This window comes from Orcinus orca, chromosome 8 (assembly GCF_937001465.1).
Source record: "Orcinus orca chromosome 8, mOrcOrc1.1, whole genome shotgun sequence".
Classification (NCBI taxonomy): Eukaryota; Metazoa; Chordata; class Mammalia; order Artiodactyla; family Delphinidae; genus Orcinus; species Orcinus orca.
Genome location: NC_064566.1, coordinates 78,913,246 through 78,936,884, shown reverse-complemented (window position 1 = coordinate 78,936,884; position 23,639 = coordinate 78,913,246). Strand labels below are relative to the sequence as shown.

The 23,639-nt window shown below is 37.2% G+C and overlaps 1 protein-coding gene across 1 annotated transcript in view; it reads right to left on the bottom strand.

Annotated features, from left to right (window-relative positions):
- Positions 1–278: 278 nt before the first annotated feature.
- The window catches only part of LOC117197602 (glutamate carboxypeptidase 2-like), a 37,507-nt gene continuing 14,146 nt past the window's right edge, over positions 279–23,639 (bottom strand). The window contains exons 4-7 of the mRNA XM_049713838.1: positions 19,599–19,785; positions 15,010–15,108; positions 10,011–10,055; positions 279–9,364 (exon numbers count right to left, since the gene is read on the bottom strand). Of these exons, the coding sequence (XP_049569795.1) occupies positions 9,341–9,364; positions 10,011–10,055; positions 15,010–15,108; positions 19,599–19,785 (355 nt within the window). The 3' untranslated portion in view covers positions 279–9,340. The remainder of the gene's footprint in view (positions 9,365–10,010; positions 10,056–15,009; positions 15,109–19,598; positions 19,786–23,639) is intronic.

The following is a 23,639-nucleotide window of genomic DNA, read 5'->3' as shown; positions in this document are numbered from 1 at the left end:
CAAACCACAGCATTATTAATAAAATACAAAACAGTCCTCAAGTTATACTTAGGTTGTATTTCAAAACTTTGTTAGTTGGCTCTTTAGAACTCAGAACATATTTCCCAAGACGGTGATCTTTTAAACTAACAAAAGACTATCTACCTTTGAGTAGAATTGTTGGTTCATAATCTATGTATATGTTCAGCTTTAATATATAATATATACCAAAAAATTATCTTCAAGAGGGGTTGTCCTAATGTACACTCCAGCCAGCAGTGTGTGAGTTCCAGTGAATAATCTTTTTTTTTTTTTTTTTTGCGGTGCACAGGCCTCTCACTGTTGTGGCCTCTCCCGTTGCGGAGCACAGGCTCTGGACGCACAGCCTCAGCGGCCATGGCTCACGGGCCCAGCCGCTCCGCAGTATGTGGGATCTTCCCGGACCGGGGCACGAACCCGTGTCCCCTGCATCGGCAGGCGGACTCTCAACCACTGCGCCACCAGGGAAGCCCGAATAATCTTTTTTATTGAGCATTTAGTATGTGCCAGACACCGTGTAAGTGCTTTTCATGTGTAGTTTTATTTGATCTTCACAACAACTCAGTGAGGTGGGTATTACTGTTTCTCTATTTCTAGGTTAGGTGAACTTGCCCCAGTCATATAGCTAAAAAGAGGCAGAGCCAGGATTGGAGCCCATGTCCAATGCTGTAAGCCACTAAGCCTTCCCTGAGAAAGACTTCAGTGCATCCAGAGCAAACACATATGAAAAATACCCCTCAATGCAGTAAAGGAAGAGCTGCATTTAGTTCTGCACATCAGTCAACGGTCAGCTCTGCATGGGGATATGCCTGAGGGCTGATGGGAGCAGACACAAGCCTTCCAGATACAGTTAGCATGGGAAGATGATTCAGAGATTTGGAAAGAGGGGAAGGATGGCTTAGGCAAGGCTGGGAGGTGGAAAACACACAAGTGAGGTCAAGAGCTCTGTGACTGGGCCTTCCCTGGTGGCGCAGTGGTTAAGAATCCACCTGCCGATGCAGGGGACACGGGTTCGATCCCTCGTCTGGGGAGATCCCACATGCCGCCGAGCCCATGTGCCACAACTGCTGAGCCTGCACTCTGGAGCCCGCGAGCCACAACTACTGAGCCCATGTGCTGCAACTACTGAAGTCCATGTGCCTGGAGCCTGTACTCTGCAACAAGAGAAGCCACCGCAATGAGAAGCCCGCGCACCACAACGAAGACCCAACGCAGCCAAAAAAAAAAAAAAGAGCTATGTGACTGGGCTTGCTCTGTGCTCTGCACTTGCAGCCTCATGCATATATGACTTCCTGAGAAGTGAGTTGTCTGACTTTCTGGAGCTTTCCCCAGAATACTACAGACGCCACGATTCTGAATGAAAAAGTGATTTTCACACACATTTCACCTTGGGGAGAAAATTTCTGTTCTCTCTTCCTGGAATTCCACCCTTTGTTCTTTGGTTCTGTTTCTTGTTTCTAAGTGGAATTTTCTTCCTCTCTTTCTCATTCCCCTGGTGCTGGTCTATCCTCCCACTCTGATGGGAATTCCTCTTAAAATTCTGGCAGTCTCTTTGATGAGCTGAGCCCGGTAAAGCCTGGGAAGTGTGCTCTGAGCCTCTGGGTGTCTGACCACCTTCCCACAACCCACAAGTGGAGTGTGTCTGTGCACAGATCATCGGTATCTTCCCCTCTTTGAGATCCAAGTTGGCCTGGCCTTACTCTCTGGGTGGACATGTGTCTGAGCCAGCTCAGAGTATTGCATTTTCGGTCCAAATTTCCACCTCTGAGGTCACAATTTTCACTATCTAAATACAAAAATGAGAGCCCCCTTTCTGCACTGAGTTTAAGTTATCACCAGTCAGATCCTCTGAGAGTTTCCATGCTGGGGGGATGCTTGCATTCTCTCTCATCTCTTATTTGTTCCATCATCTTTTCTCCAAGCTCCTCCTCAGATCATCATCATTATGGTCATCTGTGCCTTGTCACCCTCCCTGGGCCTGCTGTCCCCTTCAGCATGGACACAGCCCCTCTTCCCCATGCCCCAGGTCATCACAATCACAGAGTTGATGTGAGTAGCAGGTTTAAGGAGAAGATTAGAGCACAGAAGAGGAAACAACTTACAACTGACTATTAAGGCTCTCTTGTAACATTTCCTGACCATATCAGCCCAATGTCCTTTCCTGGCTGTTTCTCTTCTCAGACCCTTATCCTCAACATCTGTGGTACTCTTCCCTCTCCTCTTGCCTGTATTTTCCCTTATGCTTCCCCAAGTTCAGAGGCCTTTGAACACTTCCTGGGGACCACCAGGAAAAATAGGAAATTCCTATTACTTTATTACACAGATCGATTTACTGATAGCTTCCTTTGCCTCCAGTTCCCATTTCATAATCTTGAACTTTCAGAATCAAAATATCGTAAGTGGTATCCTTAAAAGAAAACTATGCACTCTAGGCTTCCAACTTCGGCAGCAGCCCAGATCTCTGAACGTTTTAAACAACTTCAAAGCTTCTGACTCAGGTTTTATTAGTTTCATGGTGAAAGCACCTGTGCTTTCCTCTTCCGGGAGTCTGTAGGTGGAAGGAGAGCAGTTCTCAAGCTAGTCTCTCCCTTACCTGGTCAAACATCAGAGCCGGGGCTTTTTTCTGCTCTTTCATGGGTAAAAGTACTTCTCGAGGACATGGTCTCAGAGATGAATCATGTCTCTGGCATCAGACAAAAGCTCAAGTTAAGGATTGGCCACATCAAAGGATGCACAAAATTCTCCTCTCCACTATTCCCACCAGGAAAATAAGGCACCTCTAGATTATGCAGCCAACACAAATAGGCAGCAAACACATGGCGAGTCAAACTGAAGAACAAACTCTTGTCGTATACAAAAGAATATTCCAGAGATCTGAAACACAGTTCTAACTTCAAGGTGCATAATATTTACACATCAGATATTTAGGTCCTATTTCCTGTGGTCCCTGTGAAAGAAGCTTTTTTGTTCCCCTACTCTATGCCAAGAGTGTAATTCTCAGAATGGTCCTGGGAGTTGAGGTTATTACTCTCACCTAACAAGCAGTGTAACTGAGGCCCACAGAGGTTAAGATTTTTGCCTAATTTAACACAAATTAGTGCCAGAAGAATGGTTAAAATCTTGTTCTTCAGATTCCAAGTCCCTAGCAATTTGTGTTTCCCCAAAATACAGAAGATACTAAGTCAAACATCCAAGTGGCAATCTACCTCTTAGTGTTTGCCTCTTGCCTCAAATCCTCCAAAAACTACATCAAATGAGGGGACATAAGGGGCAATGAGAAAATAAAATATGAAGACAGCTTTCTAAGGCAGCAGAGAGGAACATGAAAAACAAATACAACATTAAATATTTCAGCCTCTGTTATTAAGTATACTGGTAGCCTATTAATTGATAAAAGTATTTGAATTATTAATTATTCTTTGGAGAAATCTATTTGTTTACTGCTCTGCCTCTCCAGGATAGGGAGAACACCTTTTTTTTTTTTTTTAAATCACAAAATGCTGGAATGTTTTAGCTTCAGGAATCTTATGAAGGAAGGGCAGGATTTCCAGCCCAAGTCTCATAGCCTGAGTGAGGAGAATACAAAGTGAAAAATGAGAAGTAAGTATCAGTACACAGGGGTTGTATTTTTCTAATTGGTAACCTGAGACAAGGCAGTTTCAAACTCTCCCAGACAAACTGTTAAAGGTCCAGACACAAACAGGATTTGGGAGCATGAAAGAGCAGCCCACAGGCTGTCTGGATCCCATTGGAGCTACTGTTGTCAACGTACTATCATTATAAGGGGTTCATGCTTCACTGAGGAAGGGCCCTGGGTGACATCTGTCCCACCCTCTCTCGTTCACCAAGCAATGAAGATTAGATATTACACCTGCAAACCCACAGGTTGTTAGAGTCTAGAACTCAGACCCCACCTAAATTCCCAGAACCCAAAAGTGAAAAGATGAATTGCTATGTGGGTGGAGGTGGGAGGGAAAGTGGCAGTGGCTGCAGCAGGAGCTCACAGCTCTAGACAGCCCTGTTGATCAATGTGCTCTCTCCCACCTTTACCTTTCTGATGACACACATCTCACAAGCCTCAGTTTTCTCATCTGCATAATGGGAATAATAATTACAGAATTGTTGTTGTGAGAATTAAATGAGACAGTCTATATAAAACACATATCACAATGCCTAGTTCACAATAAGCAATAAATTAATGGTTGGTATAATATTAAAATAATTAATAATTATTTTTATTTCCCTTTTACAGTCCTGAGGAATTGTTTCATGTTGCAGTGTTACCCATCTTATTACCCAGTGCTAGGAAACAAGATATCTGAGTTCCAGTCCTGGTCTTCTGCTAATGAACTCTGAGTTCTTGGATGGCTTGCTTCATCTTTCCAGAATGACTAAATCTCAGTCTCCATGTGCCAGAAATTCTAATAAATAGCATTGATGAAATAATCCCCCTCCAAAAATCTTGTCTTAGTCTCTATTCTAAATAAATATTGAAATTACTGTTGAATTTTAATAATGTATATGTAGACTTCAAGTTAGCATATTTTTATTACTTATCTTTAATAGATATTGTGTCCCACATAGAATTTAATTTAGAGAACTTTTCGCTGAAGTTAACTGTGGACTAATGAGGACTCAGCTACACACATACCCTTAAAAGTAAGTCCATAACAGTTCATGCTCACTATGGTAAAATTCGCTTTGCCAATTTCTATAGCACTACTGATTCCTGTATTTAAACAGTAGATTTGAGATAATCAAAATATGGGATTATAAAAATAAGAAAACAGAATTTGAATTCCATCATTTCTGTCATTCCCTGTGACCATGTGGAGTTTTTTGGTATTTTAAAATTTTCAACTGTAGAGACATATGAAAGATGATAAATTCAATCCCAAAGAAACAGACATGGACAGCACTGTGATTTCTGGAAATTAATGTGAAATGAGATTTTTTATGACTCTGACAAAATTAGCCCTAAGTTTAAGATTTTTCCTATTTGTATGTTGGTTGCTCCATGTGAAAGAAAACTTTAAAATTAAATTAATAAGACGTGTTCTTTATGAAATAATGCCATTTGCAGCAAAATGGATGCAACTAGAGATTATCATACTAAGTGAAGTAAGTCAGAAAAAGATAAATACCATATGATATAACTTATATGTGTAATTTAAAATATGGCACAAATGAACGTATGTACAAAACAGAAACAGACTCACAGACATAGAGAACAGACTTGTGGTTGTCAAAGGGGAAGGGAGTAGGGGAAGAAAGGACTGGGAGTTTTGGGTTAGCAGATGCAAGCTATTATATACAGAATGGATGAATGACAAGGTCCTACTGTATAGCACAGGGAACTATATTTGATATCCTGTGATTAAACCATAATGAAAAGAATATTAAAAAAGAATGTCCATAAGTGTATAACTGAGTCACTTTGCTGTACAGCAGAGATTTGCACAGTGTAAATCAACTATATTTCAAATTTTAAAATTTTTAATAAATAAATAAAATGCAAATCCAAAAAAAATTGTTCTTCAATTAACTATGAGTCAAGATATACTGACAAATTTTAACCCAAATGTGCAAAGATCAATTACAATGAAGTTCAGGCTGAAAAAAAAAACTTTTTCATTACGATGTTCAGTAACTGAAAATTTCACTTTCTGCATTTCCTTTCCAGTCAGTATTCTTATTCATTTTGTTTCCTGATTATGACAAAATAATTTTGTCATACAGAGAAAGGGGGTGTTAAAAACAATGACTCACTCCATAGGCCATAAACACTAGGTTTACTCCTGTTCCGTCAACCAGAGATAAGGGGGTCGGGCTGTTTTCAGAGTTGGAAAGGGTGGTCCACGGGGAAACGCTAACCTAAAGGCATGTTTTCTTTGAACTGCAGGGTGTTGGGTCACACAGTATTGTTATTTGTTTACTTATTATTTAAATTATTTAAATAAATATCATTTTAAAATCAGGATTTTCTGGATATATGCCCAGGGGTGGGACTGCAGGATCATATGGTAGCTGTATTTTTAGTTTTTTAAGGAACCTCCATACTGTTCTCCATAGTGGCTGCACCAAGAAAACCATAATTCAGTAAGATACATGCACCCCAACATTCATTGCAGCACTGTTTACATTAACCAAGACATGGAAGCAACCTAAATGTCCACTGACAGTTGAATGGATAAAGAACATGTGGTATATATTATGCACAATGGCATATTACTCAGCCATAAAAATATGAAATAATGTCATTTGCAGCAGCATGGAATGACTGAGAGATTATCATACTAAGTGAAGTAAGTCAGAAAGAGAAAGACAAATACCATATGATATTACTTATACATGGAATCTTGAAAAAAAATGATACAAATGAACTTATATACAAAACAGAAATAGATCCACAGACCTAGAAAACAAACTTATGGTTAGCAAAAGGGAAAGGGGGAGGAGGGATAAATTAGGAGTTTGGGATTAACATATACACACTACTATATATAAAATAGATAACCAACAAGGACCTACTGTATAGCACAGGGAACTATACTCAATATTTTGTAATAATCTATAAGGGAAAAGAATCTGAAAAAAAATGATATATATGTATTTACAACTGAATCACTTCGCTATACACCTGAAACTAACATAACATTGTAAATCATCTATACTTCACTAAAATAAAATAAATAATAAATATAACTGGAATTCAGCAGATTAGGAAATGGTAAAAAAAAAGGGGGGGGGGTTTAATTTATGCCCAGCACTGTAAAGCCTTTTAGAAGCCATTAGTGACATTATTAAAATAAACACTATGGAAAATGATGCACAAAAATCAGAATTTTCATGTTGTATTAAAAATTCCTGAAATCTCTGAAAAAAATCTGGTAACAATATGCTGCCTCTTAACTGGAGGATCAGAGAGGCCAAGTAATTACCCCCACATTACTGAAACCAGCACGCCAGATATCCTGAGTAGAATTCCCAGGTCTTTCCCAATGTACTACTGGCCTATCGTGCAAGGGGCAGGAGGCGTCCAGAGAGGACTCCATTTCAGCATATTGAGAGGACTTTATTTTGAAGAGGAATAATACTGTATCAAGTTCTGGGTCATATTCTCTCTCCTTCACCCGCCAAGCACATATCTATAGCTGCACTTATTGAGCACCTGTGATGTAATACTGACTCTTCTAAAAGGTGATGGTGGGGGTAAGTTGTTAAACCAACACGACATACTACTTTCGGTTTCACAGCCTTTTGTCTACAAACTTGATGAATATACACTGGACTCGTGATTGTTATTTTTCAGAAGTGGAGAGAGGCCTAGGAGAGATCGTGGCAGTGAGAACAAAGGTGGCTCTATCCTTGCCTCTATGTAATTGTCATTGTCAATGTCCCTTGCTTTTCCAAGATTAAGTATAGCAAAAACTTACTGGACATGGAAGAACAGCTGGATTTGGGCATCTTTTCCTGAGAAGAGTGGTCCAGATTGTGGGTATCCAAACTGAGTGTGCCGGTTGAATTGAAATAAAATAGAATTTTCAATAGAATTGCTTGATGAACCCCCTTCATTACCACCCCCAGCTCCTGATCCTTTCAAGAAGACTAATTTTTTTTTTAACGGAAGTATACTTGATTTGCAATATTGTGTTAGTCGCCGGTGTACAGAAAAGTGATTGTTATATACATATTTTTTCAGATTATTTTTCATAATAGGTTATTACAAGATAATGAATACAGTTCCCTGTGCTATATAGCAAATCCTTGTGTGTTTTGTTTTGTTGTTTTTGTTTTGTTTTGCAAATCCTTGTTGCTTATGTGTTTTCTGTACAGTAGTGTGTATCTGTTAATACCATAGCCCTCATTTATCCCTCCCCTGCTCCCTTTCCCCTTAGCTAACCACAAGTTTGTTTTCTATGTCTGTGTGTCTGTTTCTGTTTTGTATATAGAGTCACTTGTATTGTTTTTGAGATTACACATGTAAGTGATATATTTGTCTTTTTCTGTCTTACTTCACTTTGTATGATATTCTCTAGGTCCATCTATGCTGCTGCAAGTGGCAATATTTCATCTTTATCTGGCTGAGTAATATTCCATGGTATGTATGTACCACTTCTTCTTAAACCAATCATCGGTTGAGGGGCACTTGGTTTGTTTCCATGTCTTGACTATTGTAAATAAGGCTGCTATGAACACTGGTGTGCATGTATCTTTCCGAATTAGAGGTTTCGTCTTTTCCAGATATACGCCTAGGAATGGGATTGTTGGATCATATGGTAGCTCTATTTGTAGTTTCTTAAGCAACCTCCATACAGTTTTCCATAGTGGCTGAACCAATCTGCAGTCCCACCGAAAGTGTAAGAGGGCTCCCCTTCATCCACACCCTCTCCAGCATTTATTATTTGTAGACATTTTGATGATGGCCATTCTGACAGGTGTGAGGTGATACCCCTCTGTGGTTTTGATTTGCATTTCTCTGATAATTAGCGATGTGGAGCATCTTTTCATGTGCCTGTTGGCCATTTGTATATCTTCTTTTGAGAAATGCCTACTTAGGTCAAGGAGACTAATTTAGGAACCAGTGTACTGGTAAAACTAAACTGTATTTTTAACATTGCTTCTCTTTATTGGGCAAAGGAAATGTTCTTTCAAGTACAAAAGTGAAGTGAAAACATAGGGAGTGTAGTGGAAGAAATATTTTCTGAAATTTATTTTTGTTTCTTTTGCTTCAAAACCCCCCATTTTGTTATCCTAGGCTATTTGGAGCGTGTATCTGCCGGGAAGAGATTGTGATATCCCTGAAATGTAACAAGGAAAATTTCAGGTTCTAAAATTTAAAATAGCAATATGAGCCAGGCTACTGTCTTCATAGAGGCTTCTCAGAGTTCCCATATTTCTCTGCACTGCCATATCCACAACTGACTAAATTAAAGGACCAAAAGCCCCCAAGATCTCAGTTACTTATCACATGAAAGTTTACTCCTTGCTCATATGAGATCTACTATGGTCCAGTTGCTCTCCAGGGCTGCTGCCTTCTCAGTAATTCCAGTCTGCTTCCATCATGTGGTTCCACCATCTCAATACAGGGCTTAATCATCTTTTCAGCCAAGCATGTCACTGCCATCCTCCACTGAGGATCCGGAGTTCAGTCTCTCAGCTTCAGTTTTCCACAGAATATACTACCACAGAGTTGCCTAGCTGCATGGTGATAGGGAGGACACATGGGCTTTTGCTACTCCTCAATGAGAACTTCAAAGAAGCCTTACTTTTTCATTGCTCCTGGCCTGTAGTTTTACATGGTGCTTCAAATTTCAGAATCTTACTGAAATTCTGTAGGGGACAGCTGGAGGGAAGAGAGATGTGGTTTGATTCTCCAAAATGTTTCCTTCTGCATCTAAACTATCATTTTCAATTTCCAAAATTTATTCTGAGTTTGGCCACTTCTGTGCATTCTCAACAATATGGCCTAAGTCAGTAACCATCGATTCTCACCTGTATTACTTAGATGTTCTATCTACTTCTCCTGCCCCCAAGGGGTCCACAGAACACTTAAGGTGATTAGTTAAATATGCAAATTATATCATGTCAAATGCTGTTTTCAACTTCCAATGCCTTCTCATTTCAAGCTGAAAAAACTCAAATATTTAACATGAGCTACAAGATGCTGCCTCTCCCTTCTCTAGCCCCAGATACAAATGAGCTTCCTCTCTATCCACACAAAAGCAACAAGCTCTATGTTAGGGCTGGAACTCAGACTTGAACTTTTAAACAAACGAGGTGGTATCTTCTCCAGGCTTGTCCATCCACCAGAAGGATTCCACTCTTGTCAGCATTTTGGAGCCAAAGGAAATCCAGTATTTCCCAGAGGAGACGGCTCTCTAAGCCAAGTCCTGCCTCAGTCTGCAGCTCTGTGAGTTTCCTCTGTTGGGGGTATAAGTGCCTGAGACCTCTCTAGATTCCCACACTTGAGTGCATGGGTGGCTTCTCACCTCACTGTAGCAGCAAGTCTCTTCATGGAAGTTTCCAAGCCAAACCTAAAGAAAGTACAAAATATTGAAAATAAGTGGATGACAAAACAAACTGATTTAACATCAAGTAAAAGAAAATTGTAGAGCAATATTAATTTCAAAGTTTGAATTTAAGGGCAAAAAGTACACTCTTTTGGTAGGCATGTAAACTGGTGCAGCTATGGTGCATACTATGGAAAACAGTATGGAGGTTCCTCAAAAATTGTAACTAGAACCACCATATGATGCTGCAGTCTCACTTCTGGGTATATAGCTAAAGGAAATAAAAACAATATCAAGGAGATATCTGCCCTCCCACATTCACAATGGATAAGCTATGGAAACAACCAACATGTCCAGTGATGGTTGAATGGATACAGAAGATGTGGTACATAGATACAATGGAATACTACTCAGCCATAAAAAGAATGAAATTTTGTCATTTGCAACAATATGGATGGTCTTGGAGGATATTATGTCCAGTAAAATAAGACAGAGAAAGACAAATATGGCGTGGTATCACTTATATGTGGAATCTTAAAAAAAAAAAAAAGAGTAAAACTTACAGAACCAGAGTAGAAAAGTGGATGCGGGGGAGGGCAGGGAAGGGAGGGTAAAAGGGTACACAGTGAAAAAAGTCTCAGGAGCTAATGTTAACCATGGTGATTATAGTTGATAACAACGTGATGTATAGTTGAAATTTTCCAGAAGAGTAGGATTTAAATGTTCTTACCAAAAAAAGTAAATATATGAAGGAAATGTGTTAATTAACTAGATGGGGGGAATCCTTTCACAATGTATAGCAAATCACCATAAAGTTGACTGAATATTTTACAATTTTAAAAGTCAATTATACAGCAATAAAGCTGAAATTTAAAAATAAAGAATTAGGACAAATCATAAGACAGAAAAAGAGGAATATCTAATTGAACAGTAAGGACATTAAGCAAGCTTGAAAAGAAAGGAGTTAAGCACTCAACTCAAGAAATTGGGTGGCTTAACCCAAAAGAAAAATTAGGGAAAGGAAAACAATGATATAAGCTGAAACAATTACAAAAGAAAACATAACACCCAATAGAAATGATGACTGAAACCAAAATGCAATTTGTAGACCATTAAAAGTGTAAAAACATAAACATAAGAGAAAAGAGAGAAAAGTACAAGCATATCACGTTATAATAAAATAGGGGACGCAAATAAAAATCTACCATTATAGAAAGAGTGCCTATGTAAACAAAATCAGGAAAAAAGTACAGAACACAAATATACACATCCTTAACAAGCATTATCCTTAATGTGTAAATACCTGAAACATTCTCATTAAAATCTAATCATTAATTTGCATTGATAGACAAATTATTAGAAATATAGGGTTCACTCAGAATGGGAGAAAATATTTGCAAATGAAGCAACTGACAAAGGATCAATCTCCAAAATTTACAAGCAGCTCATGCAGCTCAACATTATAAAAACAAACAACCCACTCCAAAAATGGGCAGAAGACCTAAATAGACATTTCTCCAAAGAAGATATACAGATTGCCAGCAGACACATGAAAGAATGCTCAACATCGTTTATCATTAGAGAAATGCAAATCAAAGCTACACTGAGATATCATCTCACACTGGTCACAACGGCCATCATCAAAAACTCTACAAACAATAAATGCTGGAGAGAGTGTGGAGAAAAGGGAACCCTCTTGCACAGTTGGTGAGAATGTAAATTGATACAGCCACTATGGAGAACAGTATGGAGGTTCCTTACAAAACTACAAATAGAACTACCATACGACCCAGTAATCCCACTACTGGGCATATACCCTGAGAAAACCATAATTCAAAAAGAGTCATGTACCAAAATGTTCATTGCAGCTCTATTTAAAATAGCCTGGAGATGGAAACAACCTAAGTGTCCATCATCGGATGAATGGATAAAGAAGATGTGGCACATATATACAATGGAATATTACTCAGCCATAAAAAGAAACGAAACTGAGCTATTTGTAATGAGGTGGATACACGTAGAGTCTGTCATACAGAGTGAAGTAAGTCAGAAAGAGAGAGACAAATACCGTATGCTAACACATATATATGGAATTTAAGAAAAAAAAAATGTCATGAAGAACCTAGGGGTAAGACAGGAATAAAGACACAGATCTACTAGAGAATGGACTTGAGGATATGGGGAGGGGGTAGGGTAAGTTGTGACAAAGCGAGAGAGAGGCATGGACATATATACACTAACAAACTTAAGGTAGATAGCTAGTGGGAAGCAGCCGCATAGCACAGGAGATCAGCTCGGTGCTTTGTGACCGCCTGGAGGGGTGGGATAGGGAGGGTGGGAGGGAGGGAGACACAAGAGGGAAGATATATGGGAACGTATGTATATATATAACTGATTCATTTTGTTGTAAAGCAGAAACTAACACACCATTGTAAAGCAATTATACTCCAATAAAGATGTTAAAAAAAAACACACACACATTCTTAAATTGCATCTACTAGAACTGTTACAATTAGAAAGACAGTTTCAAATGTTAGCGAAAATGTGGAGCAACTGAAACTCTCATACATTCTTGTAAGAATGTATAATTAGAGAGTCACTTTAAATAACTTCTTTGAAAAATAATGTTATGCAGAATTATGCCCTGTGGCAGAACAATTACACTCCTAGGTATTTACCCAAGAAAGATGGAAACATATGTCCACAAAAACACCTGTACAAAATTGCTCATAGCAGCTGAATCTAGGTAGCCCATATGGGACACAGTCCAGCTGTTTGTAAATAGGAGAATGAATAAGCAATTTGTAGAACAGTCCCATAATAGAGTTCTACTCAGCAAGTACAGGGAAGAAACTATTAACACACACAATAACATAACTAATCTCTAATCGTTGTACTGAGTGAGAGCAGCAAGGCAAATGATGAGGGAAAATCATAAACTTTTCTACGACCGGGAAATCAGTCTAAGAAAGGAAAAGAATAGTATGCCTGCTTTGTGGTAGGCCTTTCCCAATGTGCAATGTGCATCTGTATTGTACATTAACCAGACCTCCTCAAACAGGAGGATGTACTCAACCTTTAAGAAAAATGGCTGCTTTATTCAGACACCAACGTTGTAGTTTTAAGGTTATTTTAATTTCTTTTTCATCCCATACAGGGAGCTGTATTGACCAAAACATCTTTGATCAACTTTATGTAGAATGCTAACCTGTCAATATAACACAGAAATTCTTTGTCTCAGAAATGCAAAAAATTGCATCTCTAACTCCTGACCAATGGAACAGTTCTCAGAGCTTCTGCAAATCTGTTCCCTGGGTTATAATCCTCAGTTTGACTCAAATAAAATTCTCTTTTCTTTCTTCTTAGCTTGACTGTTATTTGATTTTCCACCAACACACAAAAGAATAGCTACTATCTGATTCCATTTATATGAAGTTCAAAACCAAACTAATCAATGATGACAGATATCAGGAAGTGGTTGCTTCTAGGGGGATATGGCAAAAATTCACCAGAAAGGGGCACCAGAGAACTTTCTGGAGTCACAGAAATGTCCTATATCTTATTTTGAGTGATATAGATACATGCAATTTAAAAAATTTATTGAATTAACTCAAGACCTGTGCATTTTGTTACATGTAAACTCCACCTCAAAATAAAAACACATTTTCTGTCATTTCTTCAGATTTAAGAAAAATAAGAGCTATTTTTCCTTTTTTCCGCAAAAAATAAATAAATAAATAAATAAATTCAATTCTAAATGTAAATTTTTTACTTAGGATGTTTCGATGATAGTCAAGCCCTTATCTCCCTATTGAGTGATACTTCAATATGCCCAACTGTCTATTAGCAACTTCTTGGAATATATCTTAGGCACCTGAAACTCAGTATGTCCAAAACTGAATCTACTTAATGTTAAATATTATGGTAGGAGACATAACATTTTAAAAGACATTAATAAATTATATTCAACTCTTTCAAATTTAACTTTCTTATTAAAAAAAAGTACTATGCAAGAATCTGGGGATTTACTGTGACATCTCAGATGATAGTTATACACACTGCTTTATTCTTTATTTTTTTTTTTGGTGGTACACGGGCCTCTCACTGTTGTGGCCTCTCCCATTGCGGAGCACAGGCTCCGGACGCGCAGGCTCAGCGGCCATGGCTTACGGGCCCAGCGGCTCCGCAGCATGTGGGATCCTCCCGGACCGGGGCACGAACCCGTGTCCCCTGCATCGGCAGGCAGACTCTCAACCACTGCGCCACCAGGGAAGCCCCGACACTGCTTTATTGAGTAAACCACATAACATTTTCTAAAACGGACATTCGTACTCTTCACTTGAAAATGGCAACAATTTCAAATTCTCATTCAAGTTCTTTGAAAATTAGTCCAAGTTATACAGTGGTAGTAAGATATGTAGTATTTTCATACAATGGAAATTACTTGGCAATAAAAAGGAACAATCTACTGATAAATGCAAAACATGTGAATTTCACAGACCCTATGCTTAGTGAAAGAAAATAGACACAAATGATTACATGCTATCAATTCTATCTATATGAATTTCTAGTATAGGCAAAACTAATCAAAGGTGGCAAAAAAAAAAAATCAGAAGAATGATTGCCTTGAGAGTGTGTGGAGTTGATTGAGAAGGGGCTTAAAAGTACTTTCTGAAGTGATAGTAGTATTCTATATGCTGATGGGGTTTGAATTACACAGGTGTATGCATTTGTCAAAAGTCAATAAATGTACATTTTGGATTTCTCCATCTCAGTATAGTAAATTTTATTATCTTAAAAAAACTACGAACACAAAGTAGTATGTATTCCTTTTTATTACTAAGAAATTCTATTTCTTCAATGTAAAAAAAGATGAATTTGGATTACATCAAAAACCTTCTTAATACCTCTTTAATTATTGCTTGTATGTATAAGGAAGTTCTCTTTGTTATTTTTATTTTATTGCATGCATTTTTACCTCTGGCATACCTTGTGGAGAAAAGGCACTAAAAGGTGGAACATCTGAAACATTTTCATATCTTGGAGGAGGTGGTTCAAATAATGATGTGTTGAAAATCTAGAGAAACAAAACATAAAAATCAGAGGCAAATGAGGTAAAGTTTCATTACTATAACCAAAAAAGGAAGTGTGTACTATCTCTTTCTGTCAGTAGATGGTTAATGAAGCCTTTGGTATTTTAAAGATACAGATCAAAGAGCCAGCACTGTGCTAGAGGCTATAAGGATTTCATGAGATGATAAACTTAGAGACCCTTAGAGGATGTATAAGCACTAGCTTTTGATTTAGAAGGAAAACTTTAATTCCCAAATAAAAATAACAGCGTACAATATTCTTAGTCACTTATAAAAATGCTAAGATAATTACTTGGGAGCAAATCAATGTTAAATTCACTTTGAACCAAATATAATATAATCTTTTAAGTGTATCACTGACATTGTTTAGTAGGAATCAATTTTTTTTTACGTTCCAAACCACTACCTCTAAAAGAGAGCTCCAAGCTACAGGAAGAAGAAACTGACAGAATTCCAAAGGGAAATAAAAATAATCCACCACTATAGTGAGATAATCTAACATTCCTTTCCCAGCAATTAATAAAGATTGCAGACAAAATAAGACTACATCAAGGATAAAGGCGATTTTAGCCAAACAATTAACAAACTTGAACTAATGAACAAATATAAGATCATTAAACTCAACAACTGAATACATTGTTTTCAAAGAAACACATTTATAAAAATTGACCACATAATAGGCTATAAAGGAAGCCTCAACAATTGCCAAATGACTAGTGTCATACAAACCACATTATCTGATCACAATGTAGTTAAGTTAGAAAATCAGATCAAACCAAGAGTGGAATAACTTTTAAATTTGGAATTTTAAAAATACCCCTAAATAGCTCCAAGGCTCAAAGATGAAAACATAGAACGTAGAAAATATTAAGATATTAATGATAACTAAAGCACTTCTCCAAACTTGTGAGATCTGGTTGAAGTGGCTCTTAGAAGGAAATTTATGGTTTTAAATACTCATATTAGAAAAGAAGAAAGGTTGAACATCAATAAATTTTCAACTGAAAATGTTACAAAGAACAGCAAAATAGACACCAGGAAGGTAAAAGAGGAAATTATATTAAGTAAGAACAAAATTAATGAAACATAAAACATATATACAAGAAATGATTGCCAAAGCTGAAGGTTTATTCTTTGAAAATACAGGTAAAATGGACATATCTCTGTCAATGTCAATAAGAAAAATATATAAGGTAAGCACAAATAAATAATATTAAGAGTTGAAAAAGAGTCGTATCTATAGATGTAGCACAGATTCAAAAATGTAATAAGAAAATACTAGGAAGAACTATGCCAATAATTGAAAACTTACATGAAATGGAAAAATGCATTTAAAAAATTTATTAAAACTGACATAAGGATGCATTTTTTAAAATCTAAATAGTCCTATAACAATAAAAATAATTGAATCAGTACTTTAAAATCTCCCACAAAACAAAGTATCAAAACCAACTGCTTTTCCTTTGAGTTTGAAAGATGAAAGTAAAAGATTGTTTAAGTATAACACAACCTATTTCAGAGATTAAAAACTCAGCTCATTTTATAAGGCAGGTCTAATCTAGAAATTATACCCCAATAAGCAAATTGCAGAAATACAAGCCAAACATGCTATGAATATAAACTGAATATATATAGATATATGAGTTGAAAACTCTACTACTAATATTACAAATTTCAAAAATGTAAGATTAGTCTAATATTAGAATATCATTTAATATAATTATCATTGTGAAAAAGAAAAATTATACGCTCATCTCAAAAGATATCCAAAAAAAAGAAAAAATTTGTTGATAAAATTCAACATAAATCCATGACAAAAAGTCTTAGTAAACTTGGAAAGGAAGTGAATTAACGTAACCTGATACAAATATCAAAATTAAGGTGAAACATTGAAAACATTCAAGTCAAGGACACCTGCTATCACCACTCATTTTTCATGTTAAACTATAAGTCCTGGTCCGTGCAGTAATGCAAAGGGTTGTGGGAGATGCGGAGTGACTCTGAGCTGACATTATATTGTACTGACTAGAGCACCAGTTACCTACTTCTGATGCTGATAGAACCTAAAATGAAACAAAATCAACTACTACTCTTCAAAAATTCCCATATCTTCCATCTTTCCCATAATTTTTCTGTGGTCCACATAGGGTACAAATGAAGCTGAATCACTGGGAAAGATTATAAGAAAAACTATACTAAAGTGCAATGAAAATCCATCTAGAGACAAAGTCATCCCATCAGCAAGTCTTTCAGCCAAGGAAGTACTCAAGCTCGTCTCACTTGACTTGCCTTTACGGTAATCTTCAATTTTACAACACCACTGAGCAGGTGGATTTTACATCAAGTTTATGAGTTATTCTAACAAGTAGGAAAAGTTTCTTAAGGTGACGGAAAAGAGTCTTTTGGGTGACTTTATCAAAGGTAGACAATACACCAGTGAGCACTGCTCACTATCCAAAATTCACTAATATAGCTTCAAATTATGTATTCTGAGTATAACTAAAATAATTTTGGTTTACAAATTTCTATTTACTTTTTGTGACATAAAAAAGGCAATGTATATAGTTCAATCCATATGGCACGTTATCCTTAGTAAACAAAGATAAAATATTGCATATAGTATTAAAAATATTTCTTGCAGAATCTATAAAATGCTAATCATATTTGTTGCCTGTGGGAAGGGGAACTCCTCTGTGTCATGCAGGAAAGTAAAAGTTTGCAGTTTACCACATAGCTTGGCTATGAATAGTCACAGTAATTAAACTGGGAGATGGGGACACAGTAAAAGAGCATTTGTAGTTGGGGTGAAAATAGAGCTGAACTGTCACAAGGTCAAAAGATAGTGCCTGAGTCTGAAACACAAGCAATACAAGCATGTCATTTAAAGAAACAGAAGTAAATACCAAAAGAATCAACTCAGTGTTGAACAGTGATTGCCTCAGGGAAGGGGGATATAGAGGGGCCCTTTGGAGAACTGTGTGATTCTTTATGTGCAGGTAAAACTTGGGTAAAAATAAAAATGATTCAATGATATAACTTCCAAAAAAGTTAATAAGCTTTTGGCAGCTAACACCATTCAGGAAAATCTCCAAAATGAAACTTCTAAAAGATAGGTTTACATTAAGTGACAGGCTTTAGAAATTTCATAAGTGCTTATAATAGCAAAAAGAAACAATGAAATGAAATAATAGCAAAGGTACAGTCAAGATTGGAAGTGAAGAGCAAGGAAAAAAGAAGAGAATTGAAAGTTTGCTATTTTCCTCATTGCACACAATTGCCAAATTTGATAGATCAAATTTGGTTTAAGTATGTGTATTTTTTTAACATTACCAATATTTTATTACATCATTAAATAATCTTCCTAAATATACATTTAAAGACCCCTTAATACTTAATTATATAGATATGCCCCTGCTTATTTAATAAAGGTTATGGGACCATAGGAAGTATATCAGTATTCCCCATACCTACCTTAAAAATATTTTTAAAATTTTGAAATAGTTTGATAATATTTTTAAAAGTTAAACTGTATTAACTACTATAATTGAAAATAGTGAATATGGAAACTTTCAACTCATATTAGGAAATTTAGCATGGGATTACATCACTGACTGTAAAACAACATATTAATCATTAAGAAGAGGCTGATTCACTAGTCAATAAGGGGAGGTGATTAAAAATTTATATATACTTAAATCACATGACATTTTTAGTTGACTGATCAAACTGAACATATCTGAAGCTATATGCAATTTAGAAGGCCCAGCTAACCAAAGGACTGAAAGAAGCTATCCAGAGTAAAAGGGGCTACTTTAAATATGGTAGCTGTAAGGCAAATAGGGATGAATGTTGAGTTATATTTTATGAGCTTTCATATTGAATATATATCGTGATAAGAAATACCTCAATTACTTGTATTATCTTCTTTCCCAAGTGCCCTAACTAACAAAGAAGATTGTAAATTTTTTAGTGTAGATATAATTCTATAGTATTTCTCTCCAAATTCTCCTCCTTCCAAATGACCACACCCAAGTTCTGGGCACAGAGCTGAACACATGATCATATGAGATTTAATCATTAAGTACCAATAAAAACCTGCTAGCTCAAACAGCACTTCTCTGAATTTTCTAGCATCTTCAAATCTATGCATGATCTTTTATAGTCCAAACCTTTCAAAAATGTATCAATTTAGTTGCTTAGAAGTTTACTAATGTATCATATTTTATATTAGTGTACAATACTAAAAAATAGCAAATGTCATGAAACATCAATTTTTCAGAATCTTTCCAACATCACATAAATTCAAACATCATAAGAAAGAGTTGGCACCAGTAATAAGATTATAAAAGGCATCATTCACAAGTGTCAATATTGATTTCTATCAGTATTTGGACATGGTAGAGGGCATTCTTTCACATAAGGTATTTCAAAATAGTAGACCAGGGGGACTTATTTTTTCTTTCTTTCTTTTTACCTCATTTCCATCTTCATCAATTATTGAGATGTAGTTGGGATGAGTCTTATTTGGATAGGACAACAGGGCATCATAAAGGGCTAACTCAACAGAAGCCAGGCCAAATTCTTTCCACTGAGATTGAATTTGCTTTGCAAGCTGAAAGTTTTGTTCTGTTCCAGCTAAATGTGGTATCCGTGTAAAATTACTGTTGAACAAAAATTGAAAGTGGTTAGAAATTTTTAGTCAGACTTTATCTTAAATCAACAACCAAATAAGGCTGATCTACATTAAAAAATACTTTGAGGTGTTATACATTAAAAAAGCAAAGTGGGGGCTTCCCTGGTGGCGCAGTGGTTGAGAGTCCGCCTGCCGGATGCAAGGGACATGGGTTCGTGTCCCGGTCCAGGAAGATCCCACATGCCGCGGAGCGGCTGAGCCCATGAGCCATGGCCGCTGAGGCTGCACGTCCGGAGCCTGTGCTCCGCAACGGGAGAGGCCACAACAGTGAGAGGCCCGCATAATGCAAAAAAAAAAAAAAAAAAAAGCAAAATGGCACTATTATTGCATCAAATAGATTTTCAAGTGTGTTTTGAAATTTTCATGCTCCAATTTATACTCATTCAAGAGAAAAATTAGAAAAAACTGATCTTTGTAGAGAATTGTTACATGCAGTCCTGAAGATGTATCTCTATATATCAGATGAGGAAAGTGTTATATTCTTTCTTAAGAAAGAATGCATGTTTGAACTTTCATGGAATTATCTGTTTACTTCACCTTGTAAAATATAATTGGAAGATAAAAATATTTTCATCCAAAGATCAAGCTGTGACATGCCAAGAACTACTGATAATTACATTTATTTTTAAATACTGAAAGTTAGAGCCAAGTGAGAAACCTCTTGATTAGCAACCATTTTAAAGTGCCTTCTTTAAGGAGTAATCTGAACATACTTACACAAGCTCAAACTGAATCTTTTGTAGTGCATTTACTTATTAAGTAAGTATAATACTTAAAATCAACGATGAGAATTAGTCTGACCACAAATATCTTTAACAAATAAACTATGTGGCTAAGATTTTAGCTACCACAAATACTTTCATGAATAGATTAATTTCTCATTTAATATGTCCAGATACTGGTGATTTTATTTGTTTTAAATTTCTCTTTCTTGGAAATTTGTTCTTTCCCTGAAGATTCAGTTCATTGGTATTTTCAAACCCCTTCAAGAAAAAACAAAAAATCCCATACGACAAAGCATCATGTATCATGATAAGACACCGATTTATTTCTAGCTCATGAACTTCTTGAACTTCATGAATTTCTGGTTCTAAATATGTAGATTTTTCTAAACTCAACATACTTCCATCCTGATGGTGATTTAAAAAAAACTAATAGCCAAAATGGCTATTATGATCCCAATTTCAAATGTTTGATTCTATTGTGTATCTTTAAAAAAAAAGGAGGAGGGGGATTCTGGTGATTAATTTTATAATTATATTAAAATCATTTAAATTGTATTTACAAAAATAGTATTAAAAGTCTCATTCAATAAATGTTTTTTTTGCAGTACGCGGGCCTCACCATTGAGGCCACTCCCGTTGCGGAGCACAGGCTCCGGACGCGCAGGCTCAGCGGCCATGGATCACGGGACCAGGGAAGCCCTCATCCAATAAATTTTTAGGGGCTTAAAACCTTACATGGGATTTCTAGGGCTTCCCTGGTGGTGCAGTGGTTGAGAGTCCGCCTGCCGATGCAGGACACACGGGTTCGTGCCCTGGCCCGGAAGGATCCCATATGCCACGGAGCGGCTGGGCCCGTGAGCCATGGCCGCTCAGCCTGCGCGTCCGGAGCCTGTGCTCCGCAACGGGAGAGGCCACAACAGTGAGAGGCCCGTGTACCGCAAAAAAACAAACAAAAACAAAACAAAACAAAACAAAAAAACCTTACATGGGATTTCTAATATGTATTTACAAAATAAAGTAATGAAAAGAACACAATTTTAAGAGCCAGCTGAGGAGTCTATATATTCCTTCATCAATGGATACCTGCAAAGAAAACAGAAAATAGCCAACAAGTTGCTATTTTCTTCCATATTACACAAATCCAAACTGTAACAGAACTAGATGCAGATTATGCATATTTCCTGAAGTCACAGCTAGAACTCTATTCTTACATGAGAGAAGAATTGTTATGGGAGTCTTGAACCTGCTCACACACACACAAAGGAGATCATTATTAGACTTTATTATTGAAACTGAGTCCCCCTAAAACCGAGCTCCCCTGCCAAGTTTATGATTAACCTCTCTAGCCAAAGCTTTATTCTCTTTCTCATTCTGCCCCTGGTCCTCTCAGGATTAAGAAGTATCAGACAAAAGGGGGGACGGAAACCAAGCAGTACCCTGCAGGCCCCTCCCAGGTACAAGAGCCCCTCAGTGTCCCCCATTTCTTTTTTGTAGTAAAAGGCTTTAGTCTTCTAGGCCTTCCTTGGGTTCCAAAGAGCAGACTCAAGCAGTTACTAATTAGGGAAGTGAGGGAATAGAGAAACAAAGGAAAAGCGGTCAAGCAAGAAAGTAATGATAGTTTAAACAGTATAACAACCTGATGCACATTTTTGGGCTGTTCTGCAGAAACTAAGAACCCCACCCAGGTGGAGGATGGTGACTACATGCTGACCAGAATCACACAGACCCTAGACTAGTTGGAACCAGAAGGTTGATGATTCAGATTTCCAAAACATCATCCTGTTACCTCACCAGCAACCAATCAGAGTAAAGTCCATGAGCTGCAACCCTCACCCCAAATGTTGCCTTTCAAAACCCTCCCCTTTAGATAGCTAGGAAGGAGTCGCATAGCACAGGGAGATCAGCTGGGTGCTTTGTGACCACCTAGAAGGGTGGGATAGGGAGGATGGGAGGGAGGGAGACTTAAGAGGGAAGAGATATGGGGATATATGTATATGTATAACTGATTCACTTCGTTATAAAGCAGATACTAACACACCATTGTAAAGCAAATATACTCCAATAAAAACGTTAAAAAAAAATCAAATGGGAAAAATATTTTAGGATCATCTAAAGTATTTTGCCTATAAAAATAAAGGAGAGGGCTTCCCTGGTGGCGCAGTGGTTGAGAGTCCACCTGCCGATGCAGGGGACACGGGTTCGTGCCCCGGTCTGGGAAGATCCCACATGCCGCAGAGCAGCTGGGCCCGTGAGCCATGGCCGCTGAGCCTGCGCGTCCAGAGCCTGTGCTCCACAATGGGAGAGGCCACAACAGTGAGAGGCCCGCGTACCGCAAAAAAAAAAATAAAAAATAAAAAAAATAATAAAGGAGAGAAGGAATTATATATAATGCTTTAAAAAGAAAAAAAACCCTCCCCTGAAAGCCACCTGGGATTTCTGGTCTTTTGATCATAAGCTGTCTGTTCTCCCTATTTGACGCCCTACAGTAAATGCTGGACTCCTTCACCTCAACCTGGTGGCAGTAGACTGGCTTTGCTGCACAGCAGGCTAGCAGACCCAAGTTTGGTTAGGTAACATTATGAGTGAAATTCCTGGTAAAAGTTTTGTCATTACCCACCAAGATGCAATGGTGTTCTATGATCAGGTTTAGAACCCACTCATTTGGAGCAAAGTTAATCCTGAAAATGATGAGTAGGAAAAAAGATTTGTTTCCAAGGATAAATAAATCAACTGGCCACAAAATCAGTGCGTTACAGGTTTTGCCACTAACTTGTTGTGTAATCCTGGCCATGTCTTCAATTTCTCATCCATACACGGGGAGAATATTGCTACCTCACTAATTCACAAAGATTTGAGGCTCAATTAGACAACTGCTAAGAAACAGAAGTTCATTTTTTTTGTTTTAATCAATTGAGAAGTGTGTCACACTGTCTTGATTCTATTAGAATATCCAGTTATTTCCTAATAAGAAGAATAATTTACAAATTATCCAAAATAGCCAACAACATGTATTAACAAAACAAATAGGCTCATACATCTCTGTCTGGCTAGAAAAGTTTATATATGTTCCAAGGATCATTATGTTATCTCAATTAAT